The sequence below is a fragment of the Xenopus tropicalis genome, chromosome 2, assembly GCF_000004195.4.
Source record: "Xenopus tropicalis strain Nigerian chromosome 2, UCB_Xtro_10.0, whole genome shotgun sequence".
Lineage (NCBI taxonomy): Eukaryota > Metazoa > Chordata > Amphibia > Anura > Pipidae > Xenopus > Xenopus tropicalis.
The window spans coordinates 133,134,762-133,154,274 of record NC_030678.2 but is presented as its reverse complement, the minus strand read 5'-3'; the positions used below and the strand labels follow the sequence as shown (position 1 = coordinate 133,154,274).

The window sequence follows — 19,513 nt, the reverse complement described above, 5'->3', positions numbered from 1 at the left end:
TGGCCCTGTGTGAAAAAGTGATTGCCCCCCTTGTTAAAAAATAACTTAACTGTGGTTTATCAATTTCAATTTTCAATTTCAATATCAATTTCTGTAGTCACCCCCAGGCCTGATTACTGCCACCCCTGTTTCAATCAAGAAATCACTTAAATAGGAGCTACCTGACACAGAGAAGTAGCCCAAAAGCACCTCAAAAGCTAGACATCATGCCAAGATCCAAAGAAATTCAGGAACAAATGAGAACAAAAGTAATTGAGATCTATCAGTCTGGTAAAGGTTATAAAGCCATTTCTAAAGCTTTGGGACTCCAGCGAACCACAGTGAGAGCCATTATCCACAAATGGCAAAAACATGGAACAGTGGTGAACCTTCCCAGGAGTGGCCGGCCGACCAAAATTACCCCAAGAGCGCAGAGACAACTCATCCGAGAGGCCACAAAAGACCCCAGGACAACATCTAAAGAACTGCAGGCCTCACTTGCCTCAATTAAGGTCAGTGTTCACGACTCCACCATAAGAAAGAGACTGGGCAAAAACGGCCTGCATGGCAGATTTCCAAGGCGCAAACCACTTTTAAGCAAAAAGAACATTAAGGCTCGTCTTAATTTTGCTAAAAAACATCTCAATGATTGCCAAGACTTTTGGGAAAATACCTTGTGGACCGACGAGACAAAAGTTGCACTTTTTGGAAGGTGCGTGTCCCATTACATCTGGCGTAAAAGTAACACAGCATTTCAGAAAAAGAACATCATACCAACAGTAAAATATGGTGGTGGTAGTGTGATGGTCTGGGGTTGTTTTGCTGCTTCAGGACCTGGAAGGCTTGCTGTGATAGATGGAACCATGAATTCTATTGTCTACCAAAAAATCCTGAAGGAGAATGTCCGGCCATCTGTTCGTCAACTCAAGCTGAAGCGATCTTGGGTGCTGCAGCAGGACAATGACCCAAAACACACCAGCAAATCCACCTCTGAATGGCTGAAGAAAAACAAAATGAAGACTTTGGAGTGGCCTAGTCAAAGTCCTGACCTGAATCCTATTGAGATGTTGTGGCATGACCTTAAAAAGGCGGTTCATGCTAGAAAACCCTCAAATAAAGCTGAATTACAACAATTCTGCAAAGATGAGTGGGCCAAAATTCCTCCAGAGCGCTGTAAAAGACTCGTTGCAAGTTATCGCAAACGCTTGATTGCAGTTATTGCTGCTAAGGGTGGCCCAACCAGTTATTAGGTTCAGGGGGCAATTACTTTTTCACACAGGGCCATGTAGGTTTGGATTTTTTTCTCCCTAAATAATAAAAACCCTCATTTAAAAACTGCATTTTGTGTTTACTTGTGTTATCTTTGACTAATAGTTAAATGTGTTTGATGAGCAGAAACATTATGTGTGACAAACATGCAAAAGAATAAGAAATCAGGAAGGGGGCAAATAGTTTTTCACACCACTGTATCTTGATCAAAATACCTAGTACCTGCTACAGATAACTGGTTATAAATAGCAAACAGTGTAGCTTACACTGCATGTTAAAATTAAATCCCATAAAAGCACAGTCAGTGGGATCTGATCTGAATTGGGGTTCAGGCTTTTTGACAACTGCCAAAAGGCATTTTGATACACCTACTGCTGCTGGTAGTGGAAACTGAAATGCCTTATTCTTTTGAGGATCGGCCCCCATTGACTTCAATTGAAAAACTTGTTTTTTGCCATGTTGAGGTAGTTACTGCCTTAAAATGCATCAGTGTCAGTGGGAAGTGATCCATAATTGGTTGCTGGCATTTAGACTTGGCAGTAATCAGAATGTCCTGTGTATATGTAGATTTGCTATAAGCCACACACAAAAAAAAAATAAAACTAAGAAGTTTTATTTAGGATATACAGAAAGCATTTCTCATGTTGTTCAGTTCTCACATAGTGTTATCTCCATCTGCATACAGATATTTATGTATGGAATCAAATACAGACAAAGACTTGATGTTTACTGTGCAGGAAGTAATCCAACGGGATAAGTGTTGTTATGGCTCAGTCCCTGTGATAAAGTCTATGGCTAATTTAATTTTACTCATTTTCTCATTGCAAAAGTAATTAAAAAAACATGTTGCAATAGTTGCCATAGAGACAGTGTGAGCCACTACTTGTTTGGCATGTATTTTTTTTTTTTAGGTGTCTCGAGACAATGACAATGGCTTTAGGTTGTTAAGAAAAGTTAATCAGAATATTATAGAATAGCATTTTTACTCGCAGAAACCATTTTAATAGGTCTCTCATTTAAATGTAAATAATACTGCATGCTTTGAGCTTCCCAGCCAAGTACACACATGCATGCTGTTAGGTTACGCTTCCTCTGTTCTGGCATTCTGTTGTTTAATCTGGAACAAGACAGAGTAGATAACCAGCAAGTATTTTTCATCATAATGTCAAAGCGCTGTGTTTTCTGCTTTCCTGCATTTTCTTTTTTTCTATTTATTCTTTTCAGCACAATTAAATTGGAATAAGTATTCACCTGGCCTGTGTTCATTTAACTGTTCTTTGCAGACAGAGAATGATCAGTATTTGCCTCGAGTGGATGAATTGTGTGAATTTATCATGTTTGTCACAATTAGCACAAGCAGTTCTTAATGGCTCTGTGCTTTTCTGTGCAGTTTTTAGCTTATTTCATCTTGGAAAAAAATATATTAACTGTGGTAGCAATGATAACAAATGCCAAATAAACTGGCCTCAGTGGCACTTAAAGGATATTGCCCCGGGCCCTGTGAGGGGGAAAGCATAGGTAAAAGTATGAGAATAATAATATGTTTTACAACAGCTAGTAGATATATTTTGTATGTACATCAGTGATGGCTAAGGCTGAAGCCCACCAGCCACTGCAGTTAAGAATGCTGGGGTGGGAGATGTAACCTAACAACAGCTGAAGGGCCACATGCTGAACATTAATAAATGATGTAGCTTTCTTATTTTGTATAGAGGTTTAACGCAAGCCCATATGGCATTAACCTAGCAAAATTTAAACTTTGCCTAAAATATTTACAAGGATGGGACCTGTTTTTTTTTTTTATTTCCTGTTATTTATGTAGGGCCAACATATTTCCACAGCACTTTACAGAGATTATTTATATTTACATCAGTCCCTACCCCAGAGGAGCTTGCAACTAAGGTCCCTACCCCAGAGGAGCTTGCAACTAAGGTCCCTATCACATTGACACACACTATGGTCAATTGAGTCAGAAGCCAGTCAACCTGCCTCTGTTTTTGGAGTGTGGGATGAAACTAGAGTACCAGAAGGAAACCCAAGCAGACATAGGGAAGAACATAAAAACTCCTTGCAGATAGTGCCCTTGCTAGGATTCAACTCAGGTCCCCAGCACAGCAAGCAAGGTATCTCCATATCTTAAGTCTTCTAAAAAACATTTAAACATTAAATACACCCAAAAGCATTTGTTTGACTCAAATATATCTAGGCTGAGATCAAGTACAGGTATCGGACCCCTTATCCGGAAACCCGTTATCCAGAAAGCTCCGAATTACGGAATGCCCGTCTCCCATAGACTCCATTTTAATCAAATAATTCAGAATTTTAAAACTGATTTCCTTTTTCTATGTAGAAATAAAACAGAACCTTGTAATTGATTCCAACTAAGATATAATTAATCCCTATTAGATACAAAACAATCCTATTGGGTTTAATTAATGTTTTATTGATTTTTTAGTAGACTTAGGGTATGGAGATCCAAATTACGGAAAGACCCCTTATCCGGAATACCCTTGGTCCCGAGCATTCTGGATAATGGGTCCTATACCTGTACAAGGAAAACTTTGCTTATTAAAGAATAAAAGGAAAACTTTGTAAACTTGGAATTATTTGATTAAAATGTATTCTATGAAAGATTGCCTTTCTGTAATTTGGTGCTTTCTTGATAACGGGTTTCCGGATAAAGGATCCCATACCTGTAGTGTTTATAATATTCAGCAAGCAGAAGCTTCTAAAGGTTTTTTTTTCTCAGTTTTTAATGATTGTGTTGCCTTTTACTTAGTTAATTTAGTTATTAAGGAATATGCTTTGTCTTTAATATCCTGAATTTTGGCTTCTTTAGATTTGCCTCCACCTTCTACAAGAGAGAGGCCCCCGGGCTGTAAAACTGTGTTTGTTGGAGGCCTCCCCGAAAATGCAACAGAGGAGATTATTCAAGAATTGTTTGAGCAATGCGGTGATATTACAGCTATTCGCAAAAGCAAGAAGAATTTTTGTCATATTCGATTTGCCGAGGAATTCATGGTTGATAAAGCCATTTACCTCTCTGGTACAGTACATTCTAGTTCTAGTCACTTTGTTTGCTTAATTTGTAATTTTTTCATGGTTTGTTTTTGACTGTCTCTTGTGAATGACCTTCTCTAAAACTGAAAATATAAAATTATGAGATGGCATGTTTAGAATAAAAACATTTTAGAAGATTTTTCTTGATCGAGATCAGGGCTGTCACTTATTCCCCCTCTTTCCCCGTTTGTTACTTTGCCTTGTGTTTGGGATCATTGTCTGAAAGGTGAACTTTCTTGAAACATTTTTATAGAAGCTTGAAACAGGTTCTCTTGCAGTATTTTTATCTGTATTGTGCACCAACCATTCTTCCTTCTGAACAAAATACCCAGACCCTGCTAATGAAAAGCAGTCTTATGGCATGATTTTGCCACCACCATGCTTCATTTTAGGTATGTATATTTTTGGGAGAGCAGTGGTAAATTTGCATATTACTTTGATCACAACACATTTTTACTCTTTAATTTTTTGGCAAACCTCAGATGTGCTTTGACATGGTAATGGCTTCTTTTGTGCCACACTAATTTACAGACCAGCGTTAGGCAGAGTTCATAATATGGATGAACCTACAGAGAAGTATGGCAAAGGTAGCATGATGTTCTTGTGCAGTGCACCATAGTATGAAGTATGGTGAAAGTAACCCGATACTGTTGGGCACTTGTAATTGCCTTCAAATAAAATCAAACCAGATCCTTTGGCTGGTAAGCCACACTTCTTACATGTTACAGTAGCTGATTCCATTGTCTGTGTCCTCAAGCTACTACTGCTTAAGAAGTAAACTTTCCATTTACACCGCATTATAATAATCTGAATATGCATAAATATATAACTAAGCTATTAATTATAAAAAAAGATGTACTAGAATTCAAGAACTTACGATTTCAGTAGAATTCACATCAATTTTTTTGCGATTTGTCACTTTGCTCTTCTTTTTGCCATACAAAAGTGCCTGAGCTCTACTTTATTTACCGTAGTTATTAGAACTCAGATAAATCATATTACATGTGACACATCTGATGTAATTTGGGATTTGAAATCTATATTCCTTATTTGCAGAAGAAAAACAAAATCAGACATAAAACCAAACATAACAGCGAGAGTTTTATTGGAATCGAACTGAAAGCATAATGGCTTTCTTCATAAATTTCTTGAGAGGCTGTACAAACGGTAAAGCAAACTCTAGCCAGAACAGAGCCTGCTAGAAAGAAATGCTGAATACTTTAGGTTACTACACAGGGAATGTTATAATATTCTTCTTTAACTCAAAGCAGAATCTAAAATATGAGAATAGAGAAAATAGCATGGCAGTGGGCCAATCCATCTCCAGAAAATACTGCATGAATAGGCACCCAACTGGCTGTAATAGATGATATATTTGATAAAGATAAATATGATAGCAGGATGATGTTCCTTCAAAATGCTCATAGCAACTTTAGAGAGAGTTCTAGAATGAAAATCAATGTAGTTTTACTCTATTATAAGAATAGAAAGAAATAGCTGATTTTTTTGCTACTGTTTTGTTATTTTTTAAATGAAAAGCTAATTATATTATAGGCATTGCATCTATTATATGGGGTTTTATATATATATATATATATATATATAATATACCAGCCCTTCTGTTGACCCTGTTTATATATTATCACATATATTATTAAAATGGGGAACTACAGATAAAGGGCATTCCATCCAAAAACTGTCTTTCTGTGTAGTGTGCCATCCTTTCACTTCTGCTTCCATTCTCTTTTCTGTTCCAACTTCTCACTTGATTCTTGGTGTAAGGATACCTTGTGTGATAATCAGCATATGGCTTTTTAGTCCAGCATTGAAGATTTCTCCCTTGCAGTTATAATGTTCTATTTTCAACACGTAGGAAGGTAATTTTTGAAGTCAGATTTCAGTGATGAAATTTCAGAATGCAATTTCTCACATTTCTGCCAATTTGCGTGTCACTACACTTTTATAAATAGTTTTAAAATGGAAAACATGTCCATGGTTTGACTTGCCATTTTCCACTGTCACAGTTCCATTATTTTAATAAATGGTTTTAGTTTGTCACTGAGCAGAAGAATATGGCTGTCACCTTCCTGCAGTCTGGTTTTAACATAGATCCGAGTTACATTACTGAAATAGAACAATTTTACAACAATACTCTTGTTAATAGAAGAAACGTATGATTTTCCTTAATTAAGCACAGCTATAATATCCTTTATTTTCTAGAATCTATTTCTAGACCTCAGTCTCCTCAATCTCTCAGTTCCTATCTCAAAATTCTTCTGAACTTCAAATCCCAGTAGCCTCTCTTTTATGCAACGATTTATGCATAGTCATAATGCAGATCCGAATGGCCATTGTGTATTTTGGTGTATGTAAGCATTCACCAACTGGCATCTTAAAGGAGGAACTAAGCTTATAATGATAAAAGCACTAGTAAAACTACATGAAAATGTATCAGATGGGTATAAAGTTTAGGATCAGGGTTGTTACTGGCTGGTGTTTGACCGGCCTGGCCTTGCCAGTAAATGACCAGCTAGGTCCGGCACCGGTGTTACAGATTAACTGGCAATGTACTAAAATTGGCAATGGTCTAAAAATCCCTTCCTTCCCTGAACCTCTCTTCCTGATCGCCCCTTTATTACTGTGCACCTGCCACAGGAAAAGGTAAGAACTTTATTTAGGACCTTATATTTTGTTTCAAAGACTGAAATGATTTTATAACCATGATGTTAGTAGGGTCGCAAGAAATTATGGTATTTTACTTAAGCACAGTTTTTGTTGCTGTAAAATGATTGCTATTCATCTAGGCACATCATTAAAATGAAGTCTAGCAAGTTGTATCTGCCCTACCATTTTGTAAAGATTGTTGATAGCATTCCCTTGAGAGTTAAAAAATAGATTAAATATAGAAAGCTATATTCTGTACCTGTAGGTACTGGTACTGTCAATTCTGGAATGTATGATGCCCATACAAAAACACAATAGTGGCGCATGTATAGATTCTGTTGTAGTTTCTGGTGGGCAGTTTGCTCTATGCCACTCATTTATTTAAATGGCAGCATGCAGTATAGTGCCTGTCAATACACAAAGGGATAAAACAAGTATGTATATGACGAAACCATTTGTATGGCAGGTCATATTTTTTTTTTTTTTTAATTAAACTGTTTTTTTCACATTCCACTTTAGTAAATGAGCCCTCCTATCTCTAAAAAATGACATTTATTAATCACGTTTAATCTCTTATGTTACTGACCACCTACTACTCAACACGTTTATACATTACTTCCCATGTACACACTAGACTTCTTTTAGAGCTACACAACTGGAATATTTTTAAGAGACCAAAAATTATGCTTTGTGAGACAAATAATTGTTTTACACTGATATATAATATTTGTAGCAAAACATGGAGACCAATCCTAAAACACACAGTCATAAGTTAGGAATCACTGCTCTGTCTTAGTGAGGTGGTTCACATAGAGTTGAATGCAGCTGTCAGGCAAGTGGTTAATAGCAACCACTATAAGAAGCAAAACACAGTAACAATGTTATCTGTCTGTAGGCTATCGAATGAGGCTGGGATCCAGCACAGACAAAAAGGACTCTGGCCGCCTTCACGTTGATTTTGCTCAAGCAAGAGATGACTTTTATGAGTGGGAATGCAAGCAGAGAATGCTTGCCAGAGAAGAACGACATAGACGCAAGCTAGAGGTAGACAAGCTGAGACCTCCATCACCTCCAGCTATTATGCATTATTCAGAACATGAAGCCACAATGCTTGCTGAGAAACTTAAAGGTAAGCTTTATATGCTGTGTAACATCTTTTGCCAACATCTTTGGTCAAAATGCACTGGAAAATGTGTAGTGGCTTTAGTCACAATGGGTATTATTTACAAACTGCAGCTTGGGATAATTATGTTTTGTAAACAATGTATTCTTCATCGTTCCAAGTTGGAGGCTTTATAGTATGTATGCAACAGTGCAAAATGTTTTGTGTATAGTTCTTTGAAAAGGGCTGTGATGAACAGGACCTACTTTGCGGCACTGGCCTGCACGAAATAAGTTTTTTTTTTTTTTCTTATCTTTTTTGGCCATCAAAATATAAATGCATACATGTATGTATAATACATATATATGGTATTATTTGTTGAAGGAGACCAATTTTTAACATATCTGGCTGTCCTCACTGAAAAGTTGATCTGCTGTTACACTTTCTTACTGGGTGAATAGTGTGCATTGTCAGATGAGAAATTGAGTAGCCAATGACCTGCTCAAACAGATTGTTACTGCTCCATCACCCTGTACCTATCTATTTGGCCTGTGAACTGGTCAGTTGGTTACCTGGAATAATGGCCAATGTATGGGCCCCTTTAAAACAATAAACACAAACTAGATCAGTAAACTATATTTTGAAATTAGTTTCCTTCAGGGTACAAACTGCAATAAATGGGACTAAATATCTTGTACGGTGCTGTTTGGTTGACCCTTTAGGAATGCACTGAAATTTAAAGCGGCTGGGAATCCCCATGGGTTTATACTCTGAAAGGCAGCCTAAAGAACACTCCTTTTATGGTAATAAATTGATTAAATAGAATCCCAACAGACATTTTGGGGTCTTATACAGAATTTAGATGCTTTAAAGAATTAACATCTTGTAGTCAAAGAAACCATTCTTTAGCACTGTAGAGACTGTTTAGTGTAGAGGAAATGGCCCCTAAGCCTTTCTTAAAGGAAAACTATACCCCCTAACAATAAAGGTCTCTATAATAATATATTGCATAAACAAGCTCGTATGTAAAACCTTGCTTCATCTAAATAAACCATTTTCATAAAAATATGCTTTTCTAGTAGTATGTGCTATTGGGTAATCTTACATGGAAAATTGCCTATTTAAGAACTGAGGGCAGCCTCCTGGGATCATAGGATTCACAGTGCACACATACATGTTAGGTCATATTATCCAATTAATGGACAGAGTTCTGCCTTTTGCTCCCACACTTCTTCCTGTTACAGTCAGAGCTGCATTATTTCCTGTCAGCTGATCTCTGAGGGAGCACACAGCCCATCACTAAATGGCGGCTCAAGGGTAAGGGTGTAAAAGGGCAATATTTACTGATATATATATTCCAGCTTGGCAAGATTTTTTGATACGCCACTTAATATAAACTATCTGTTGGTAAAGTATTCATTACGGGGGTATAGTTTTCCTTTAAGGTTTTTATGGGATAGGGATGTTTTTAATAATTTTGAATGATGCCTTTAAGAATAAAATGTATATGTTTAAGATTTAGCAATTATATCATTTAGGGGTGAAATTTGCAAGTCTCAACTGTTTATAGTTTAAACATTTGTTTGGTGTTATTTAAATTAGATGACATCTTACTTGTTTGAGTCTCATATCCTGTCATAATTATCCCTGTGAAAACATTAAAAAACACCTTAAGGCTATGATATTTTGATACAGAATGCATAAAGTGCCATTAATATTATTAAAACCGTTATAAAATATTTAATTTAAATTACTACATTTCAAAGCTTATGTCTATTAATGGCATTAAAATGTAGCAAGAAAAAGACTTTTGACCAAAGGCAATTGTTCATACATCAGAAGAATGAAGTGGTCCTTGCCTTTTCTCTCTGTCTAATTAGAACAGGAGTATAGAATATGTTTTGATCATCAAAGAGAATGTGCAAGCTGTGAAGAACTCTTTGTAGAAGTACTAATAGTGTACATCTTCATTTGTATGGCACAATGGTTTAATCCATGAATTTTTATGAAGTAATCCTTTTAAGCGCTCTTATATCCCACTGGCAGGGTGATTTTTTGGGAAATGCCTCCAACATTTTTCTTGCCTGTTTCATTCAATATTTTTTTAAATTTAAAACTTATTTTTACACATTAAAGAGACTTAAAATCTTAAAACCTTGGTAAGTGGTGTTTGTTATTACAAGATATTTTACGGATACAAAGTATTGATACAAGATATTTTACATTTATTGAAAAAATTATAACTTAAGTAGTCTAAACAATAGGGCAATAGTTTTTTTTTTTTAAAGAGTATAGCTGTATACATGAACATCACGTCTCTATCTTCCCGACCTATGTGCTTTGTATATGTTCTTCCTGTTCTGACCCTCTGCATTCGTGAAAGCAGTCTGACTGGCAACCTCTCGCTGCCACTGACATCTAAGTACTATTTGTCTGATAATATATTCATCTTTAAAAAAAATCGAGCCAAAGCATTATATTAGAAAGATTAACAAAGCATTTTCTCTTTTTTCCCCCTCACTCTTCTCCTTGGCAATGCCTACATATAAAGTTAATTACTTAATCTGCATCCTCTGCAGCAACATTTGTCAAAGCTATGCAATTACCGAGGTCCTACATTTTAATTAAATCTAGTGCCAATATTATGCAAGCAATTCTACATATCCTTATGACATTGCCAGGGCAACAAAACTTCGTCTTTGCAATTTTTGTCATTGTTGCCAAGAGTAAAATATGAGCATGAGTGTATTTTTTTATTCTAGTTTTGTAGAGTTAAAATGATTACTACTTATATAAATAGTAGAAATGGTTACCACATAGATACCTTAAGAAATCGACGGAAAGTGATGAAGAATTCAGTAATTTTGTAAATTGTTCAGTCTTATCACAACTAAGATTAATAATTAAAATGTTGTTGTCGTATATATGCAATTTTTTCTCTAAAATATTATGACATTATTTATGTGCTCTGTGTGATCAGTAGTAATCTTGTTGCACCTTAAAACCTTCACTCAATAATTGCTGCCTAACCTTTCTTTTATCTTTTTAACACTCATCATAAACTGGCTAAATATTAGTCGGTAGCTTTTCATCCAATGCTTAGAGGCAAACAGCCTGCCTGAACAACCTCTCAGGCAGGTTTGAAAATCATACTAATGTCACCCTCTAAATGGGTCTTCTTAGGCCCTTATTATGATCGTTGCCCTTTATACCTAATGATTGGATCAAAACAATTTGGGAAAAAGCTGTAGCCCTCTTCAGCTGCTTACCTTTAACTTGGATGATTTGTGCCATACCATAGAGTCTGTGGTGATAATGCATGTACCAGGAGCACCATGGTGCCAATAGGAAATAACTGGCAGGCTGTTTTTGAGTTTACCTTTTAGTATGCAATAGTAGGCCTAAGCAAGTTTGCATTTGGTTTCAATTTCTTTATATAGTTGTTTTTAATGTAATAGCTTTCAAGGTTTTCTTTCCAGCAACTGAATTAAGCTATTTACTTGATTGGGTCACTAAACCCAGCCACCAAAAAATATTGACTTTATTATGCAAAGAACCAGTTTGATGTGACATCCAACACTGCTGGACACAACTGTCTACATCATAGTAAAAGTTAATTTGCAGGGTGAACTTCCTCTTTAAATATTACACAGTGTTATTGTATATGTTCATGACTAGTTATCCATAGTATAGTATGGTCAGTCACTGTTATCCAATTTATTGGTAAAGAATGCTTTTTAGAAAGAGGCCTAATGTGTTTCACATTAAATGCCATGCTACGGGAAAAGACCTTTTTTTCTAGTTCAGACAACGGTCTCCTAATAACCACATTAAATTAATAGTGTTCCTTCCCACGGAGACTATTAAAAAAAGTATGCAGGCAGGCTAGAGGGACCTAAGGTCATCCCTTGTGTGTGGAGTCATGATGTCTAAACAACAGTAGATAGCAGATTAAATAGCACTGTTTTTTGTCCAGAAAATGTAAAAATCTATTTTCTATGGGTGACAGAGACTATGGCCTTTATGAAGGCCTTTAAATTTTAAACCATTTAAGGGCCACCTATCACCCTAAATTTGCTTCCCCCACCAGAGGGAGCTCCCGGTGCGGGCGACCATGCTATTTTGTGCGTATAGTGAGCTCACCACATGTGAGCACCACAGCATACACAGAGCAATTTTGGGGCAATAGGTGCCCTTTAACACCTGCTGTACGTGGTTTCATGATACTTTAGTGACTGGATCATGTTTAAGCTTATTAACATTCCCACACCTATTAACGTTTTATATAAAGTGTCTATTAAAAAAAAAAAAAAATTACTGCTCCTCTTCTAGATGATAACAAATTCTGTGAAGCCATCACTGTGCTTCTCACCTGGATTGAACGAGGTGAAGTAAATCGAAGATCTGCAAATCAATTCTATTCCATGATCCAGTCTGCAAACAGTCATGTACGGCGACTTATGAATGAGAAGGCAGCTGATGAAGAAATAATGGAACAAGCCAAGGAGACCTTTAAAACAGCACTTTTTGGGATTCTCACTCAATGTAAGTACCACTGTTTGCTCCAACACCCTAAGTTTGGGGTAAGTAGCACAAGTAGTGGGGCCCTGTGCAAGAAGAACAACTTAACAAAGGTGAGCTGTGAATGTCAAAAGATTGCTTTGTATGAATAAACTATCTAGATCAGTGGAAATTTCTTTTTCGGTCACTGTCACAGAATAGTTTAGATTGAAAGAGGCAAATTCTTTAAAACACATGAGTATAAACAAATACTTCTTGAATAGTAAAATTAATTGTATTCAATTTGAAATGGAACGTATAGTTTTGCGTTAGACTTACTTGTATTTTTGATTGGATTGTCTAATAACTACCATATTTTTATAAATACTTGCAAGTGAGAAACTTTAACTGCAGACATCTGTTTCTACAAACTAAAGTGGTCTTGAATATACAGTTTCAGGACTTTTTATAGTTGTTTCACTGAAAGTCATTTCCTTTAGTCTGTCTTTCAACTTTTTAAGAATTCTTTTTAATAAATATAACAGTAGTTCTTTTTATTTAAAAAAAAAAAAAGAAAAAAACCCTTACATAAAGGGTCCTATAAGGCTTTAGTCTGTTCATTATGTATTTAGATATCCAGTCAGTTGCTTTATTTGTGAGGAACTGGAAAGATTTGCATAACGGGTACCTAGAGGCATGGTCATCTATAGATGTCACAGCCAGCTTTAGTTTATAACTAGTACAAACATCTCCCTTTTAAGCATCAGTACCAATAAAAGATGAATATTCCATCTAAAATTATATCCTTATAAATAATGTAAAGTTATGTTAACAAAGGTTTGCTTTGAGTGTTTTAATCCATAGGGATACACATATGTTCCAAATGGCAAACTAAGGAATATTTCCTGCTAAGTGGTGTTTTAGTACAGCTAGAACAAATAAACGCTATCAAAAGATACAGAATACCATATATTTTATAGAATTGTGGTCATAGAGCATCACCTCCAGGCTTCAAAACTGTGTAGATTATCACACATAACACAGCAGCACAGGTTGGGCATGAAAGACTGATTTTCTCTGTCTAGTGCATATTTAGAAATATGGCAGCAGGTGAGACCTGAGAACAAGTTTAAGAATATCAGAGATTAAATCCATACTTTTTTCCTGAGGAATAGATAGAAAATTGTGCACAAGCAAATAACTTTGCCATACATTATTTACAATAGATAAGAAACAAGTCATTTATAATATGCTTCTTATATTTTGGGTTTGGTCTGACAATCATATAATATTTCATAAGAGGATGCAAAAATGCTTTAACTTAATAGTTTATATAAAGCACCCTATTATGCAACCAATACTGTATTTCTTCCAGCAGAAAAATAGTGCTAGACAACCTTGAGATATTGAACATAAAAAATGCTTCATTCTCCTGCTTTTCTTTTTACACTTATATTATTTGCTTTTTTTCTGGGGGGGATTTTAAGTGAAGTAATTGCTTTTTGTTTTTTTTAATTATCCAGAATACATTAAAATCTGTTAATCTAATTGTCTCTGGGATTTTTAACCACAACCTTGTATATTTTACACATGCCTATGCAGACATTATAGAGAATATTTTGTGTTCATTTGATCTGTTTTCTGCCCTGATGAGGTGAAACATGAAGAATCAGAGCAGAAGAAATTAAAATTTGAAAGTTAACATGATACACACCCAGAAAATAAAATTTCTCTGATAATGTTTTCCAAGCTTTCTGCCTACCATTTACAGTCAAATAGAAATAGTGTGGATCTAACAACATTTGCACCTTCAGAACTGTCAAATTAAGAGACTCTGTAAGATATCTTCGTTGTAAGCAAATTACAAAACTTACTGAGATCTGCAAATTCCCTTTGTATTCTAAAGAAAGCATTATATTTATGTATTAACTATCAGTGTATTATGATTTAAGCCTCTAAGCAATGGGCAACATCGATGGAGATTTATATTTCTATATCATCATCAGAATTAACCTCTGATATTCAAGGATTTATGTCTAACCATTTTAAGTGCAAAACTTTATTTCCATAGTCAACTGGAACATATGGTTTATAGTCATGTAGCTATACCAAGCAAGAGAGGCATTGGAGCAAAGTGCCTGGGCAGTTTTTTAATTTTTTTTTAAAATACAGCCATTTTTAGCTGGGAAACTGTGTAAAATATAAATACAAAAAATTGTGTGTTTTTCAAATCATTTAAACCCTATATTTAATTGAAAATAGTAAAATACGACATATTAAATAAAAAGTCTGGGATAGGGGCATGTTTGGGGTCTCTCATCATATTTTTGTATTTTAGCATCCGGGCACTCTTTCTATGAAGCCATACTGTTGTAATGTGTGCAGAATGTTGTTTGGCATTGTATTGCTGAAATAGGCAAGGCCTTCCCTTTAAAATGTCTGGATGGCAGCATACGTTTCATTTAGGCTTAATGTCCTATATATGCAAGCTGCTTATGCAGTATGCACTAATGCACCTTCATACCATCACTGACACTGGCTTTTAAACTGTGTACTGATTAAAAAGTCAGATGGGCCTTCACCTCTTTAGCCCAGGGGACTTGACCTGTCTCCATGATTTCCAAAAAGAATTTCAAATTTTGATTGAAGTTTTCCCACTTTGCCTCAGTTCATCTTAAATGAGTTTGGGCCCAAAACAGCATCGGTTTTCTCGATCACTTTATATATTGTTTACCCTGCATTTGTGGTGAACTGTTTTCACAGACATTGGTTTTTAGAAATATTCTTGAACCCATACAGTAATTTCCACTACAGAATGGCATCTCTTTTTCATTCAGTGCCACCTAAAAAGATCCAAAGATCACATGCAACCGATATTGGCTTTTGGCCTTGTCCCTTGCATACAGAGATTTCTCTGGATTCTTTGAATCTTTTAATGTTATTGTCTACTGTAGATGATGAAATCTCCAAATACTCCACAATACTGTTCTTTATATTGTTACAATAATTGCCCATGCAGTGTATCAAAGAGTGGTGTTCCCCTCCCCATCTTTACTTCTGAGACACCCAGCCTCTCTGGGATGAAGTCTTTTTAGCATTACACAACTCTTTCAGTCTTTTGTTGCCCCCTGTCCCAACTTTTTTTTAAATGTGTTGCTAGCATCAAATTCATAACAAGCATATATTTTTTTTTAGAAAAAAAATTCTCACTTGAGTTGTCTTTATAATATTTGCTATTAAATATGGGGGTTTAATGAGTTGCATATCATCCGTTTCTTTTTTTTTATATACATTTTACACAATGTCCCAATTTGTTTTGCAAACAGGGTTCTACAACAAAATATACTATACAGCCAAATGTATCTGGACACCTGCCTGTCCAACATCTAATTCTCAATCCAAGAGTATTAATATAAAGTTGGCCCTCCCTTTGCTGCTGTATTGGCTTCTACTCTTCTTGGATGGCTTTCCACTGTATTTTAGAACATCATTAAGAAAATTTGCTTCTATTCAGCTAGAAGAGCATTAGTGAGGTTGGGCAATGGTGTTTAGGATTAAGCCTGACTTAGTCAGCTTTCCAATTCATCCCACAGTTGATACTTTGACAGGGTACAGGCCAGTCAAATTCCTCCATTTCTATCTCAAGCAGGGTCGGCTGGGAGGAGCAGGGCCCCCACCCCAGGAGCTCTGCACCCCCTCCAAGGGACTGCAGCCTTATGACGCTAGAGATCCAAGTCTGTGAATTTGTTCCCCATAGTTTCATGAACTTATGATCTTTGCTGTGTCTGATCCTGGTGTTGCAGTGAAGCACATGCTCATCGTGCTCTGTGTTTCTGTAGATGCATACTGTATGCTGATGAACACATTGTATATGCCAGTGATGTCACGTGGCAGGGAAAGGCCTTCATGGCATAAAGGAACTGTGGTGGACAACATTGTAGGCATTGATCCTCGCTGCCATAAGGCTCCTGCAACTTCTGGCTGATACAGCAGGCACCAGCATGTGGTGCATAATTTTTAGTCATATCTTTTGTGACTTAATCTTTAAGGAAAGTAGCGTATTCGTCATAGTCAAGTCAAGTTGTCAAGTTAAAAATTAAAATTGAATTTGTGATATTGCTGAGGAAATAAGGCAGTGTCATTTATCTGAGGAGGGATCTTTTTTTCTTTTTTCCAATAACTGTATATATCTTTGAGGGGGGGATTAATGCATTTAAAATATATCATAACTGAGTTTTATAGTACTTGGCAGACCTAAGTGTTAGGTCTTTATCTAAACTTCAGTATTGGAGAGACGATTGGGGGACACATCTCCAACACTAAAACCATGTAAGTACAAAAGGCACAACTGGGTGGCTATCGATGATGTCTTCGGACATTATCCATAGGAACCAGGTGTCTTTATTTTGCTTTTTCTGGAATGACCACAACATAAATTGCTTGTCTTGTTTGACTTCCTTGTTCACCAAAGTTGAGCAGATTGTGGCCGTTTTCAACGCTTCCACCAGACAAAAAGCATGGGACCATTTCTCGAAAGCTCAGCGCAAGAATATTGACATTTGGCGAAAGCACTGTGAGGTGGGTGTGCTTGTTTTTCTTTCCATCACTCTCATTAATTAAAAAAAAAAAGAAAACTTATTTCTGGGCTAAATTTTAGTATATTATTAACTGGCAGTTCAAGGTGGGTTTAAAGGCGATTTTTTGCATAAGACAGATTTGTTTTCCCTGGTGGATAACCAAGAAGAGGCCGTACAGTTAATAGCAGTCTCTCAACAGGTTTGTGAGAAACTATCTAATTGTCTTTACAGATCTCTTAATATAGACATTTTAGGCTGAATACTTCTTCACTGACTGATGTTATGCTAAAGGGACAGTAATGGTAATGCTGGATATATCCAAAAGACAGAAGCTCATTTGTTTTTTTTTCTGGGTAAAAGGGGTAACGGTTTAGCAGTCACGTACTGTCTCTTTAAAGAGTATAACATTTTATAACAAGATGTATGCAGTGTGTTTAAAGCTGCAGTCTCATCCAACCTCAGATTTCCTACGCATTCTGTTTTTTCCTTCACTGTCCAACAAATATGAAATAAGCAAATACTGGAAGATGAGTTGACAGATGTCCATATCATTCACAATAAGCTGAATTTTCAGAAAGATACTAGTTACATATATTTATATAGTGTATATGTAATGTAAGCAATTCACTTACTGGGTAGAAGAAATATTATTATGGTACCCTTTGGGTGAGAGTGCACCTTTTAAGCTTGAGCATGTTACTGTGTGCTTTCATTTTCTTACACCTGTAAATGCATGTCCTTTATTTAAAATATAATCTTTAAATGATTAAATTCAGGATCCTTCTCTGGCCTTTTTAATTTTTACTATGGTCACTCAGCTTCCATTTCTTGTTCAGAAATTGCATTTTCTGTGAACCTGTATTTGAACAAGTAAGTAATCCGTCTTTTCATTTAACTTTTTATTATGTATTAAATTTAATGTTCTAGGGCCTTTTTATCAAGCTCTTTTCTTATATTACATATATGCATATTCAGTGGGTAAATAGTATGAAATAATATGATACTATACGGTGGTACAGTATAGTATGAAACTTCAATGGTACCGTATGTTAATAAACATCAGGTATAATGGTAAACTTTTGTATTCTTAGCTAAATTAAACAGTTAAGTAAGTAAGGAGCCTAAAATTGATTTTAAATTCTTGTGTAAATTCGGTATCACGGGCATGCAATATTTAAACAAAAAAAAAAATAGAAATATATTAGAATCCTCCTGTTTTACTAGTGCTAAACCATTCTTCAGCTGCTTGGACTGGACCTTCACACTTCTTGATTATATGGGAATGGGAATCCAGCTTGTACTGAGCAGTCCCATAACTCACCTCTGTTTGTGATTGATTGCTACTCTGAATTCTGACTTCTGCTGCATACAACCAATAAAACGTGCTGTTGTTGAAAGTATAATAATGAGAATGAATAAAACTGTGATGTTTTAACTGTTTTCTTATGCTTTAGATTATATTATAGCTGGCAAGAGTGTTATAGAGGTTATATATAATATCTGTTACAAAATATATGTGTATTAAATGCAAAATTGGCCCATTAGCTGTGATCCTGTTATAATGGAAATAATATCTGTTATAGCACTCCCAATTGTGTGTTGATTTTACATTGCCGCACAAAAGAAGCCTAACTGAATTTGTATTTTCCCTAAATTTACTATTACATTTTAAATAGTACCCTGAGGCCTAAGGGTCATATTACAAGTGGACATTTTCAGTTTCTGTTTGTAGCTGTCTACAAAAAAAAGTTTTATTGTTTTTGTGGGGGTTTAATAAACCATGTTTCTTGCCATCTAGAAGTAGCAACTATAACCAGTTTTCCTACTAAAGCAATGGGAATTCCAGTACAAAATCTGCCAACCTCTGGATTTTTTATGAGCATTATAAACCTCTTTCTGCCGCAATAAGTCCTGGTTGTATTGACCTTATTTTCAGACAACACAGTGTCTTTATGTTATCTTTGGTTTATACATTATGGCCCAAGCCAATGATGAGGCAACAAAAATTCATTTTGAGTCTTTAGTAGCAGTGGCCAGATTTAAAAAGTTACCAGCATATTAAGCTCATAATTGAGTTCATCCAAAGTTTAAAGCTTCTGCCAGAATTTTTTTTATATGAAACTGAAATTTGTTCATGTTTAATAGGAGCAATGAGAAAATTAGAAAATAGAAATTTTTCGTTGAGTACATTTGTCCTGAGCTAAAGATCTCTGATAAAATGCAGTCCACTAGCAAGTATGTAACAGGTTTGTAAATGCAAATAACCTTCTCATCAAAAACTGAGCTTGATAACTAGGCCTCTGTTTTCTCATTCTTCAGTTCGCTTTGTTTTTAGACAAAGGAAGGTAAGCAATTATTCTGT

The 19,513-nt window shown here is 35.7% G+C and overlaps 1 protein-coding gene across 6 annotated transcripts in view; it reads left to right on the top strand.

Annotated features, from left to right (window-relative positions):
• Positions 1 to 19,513, top strand: part of enox1 (ecto-NOX disulfide-thiol exchanger 1) — a 163,964-nt gene that overhangs the window by 86,579 nt on the left and 57,872 nt on the right. For all 6 annotated transcript variants that reach the window (XM_031897130.1, XM_031897127.1, XM_031897126.1 and 3 more), the window contains 4 exons: positions 4,088 to 4,294; positions 7,868 to 8,101; positions 12,407 to 12,619; positions 17,046 to 17,152. In XM_031897130.1, coding sequence (XP_031752990.1) covers positions 4,088 to 4,294; positions 7,868 to 8,101; positions 12,407 to 12,619; positions 17,046 to 17,152 — 761 coding nt within the window. The remainder of the gene's footprint in view (positions 1 to 4,087; positions 4,295 to 7,867; positions 8,102 to 12,406; positions 12,620 to 17,045; positions 17,153 to 19,513) is intronic.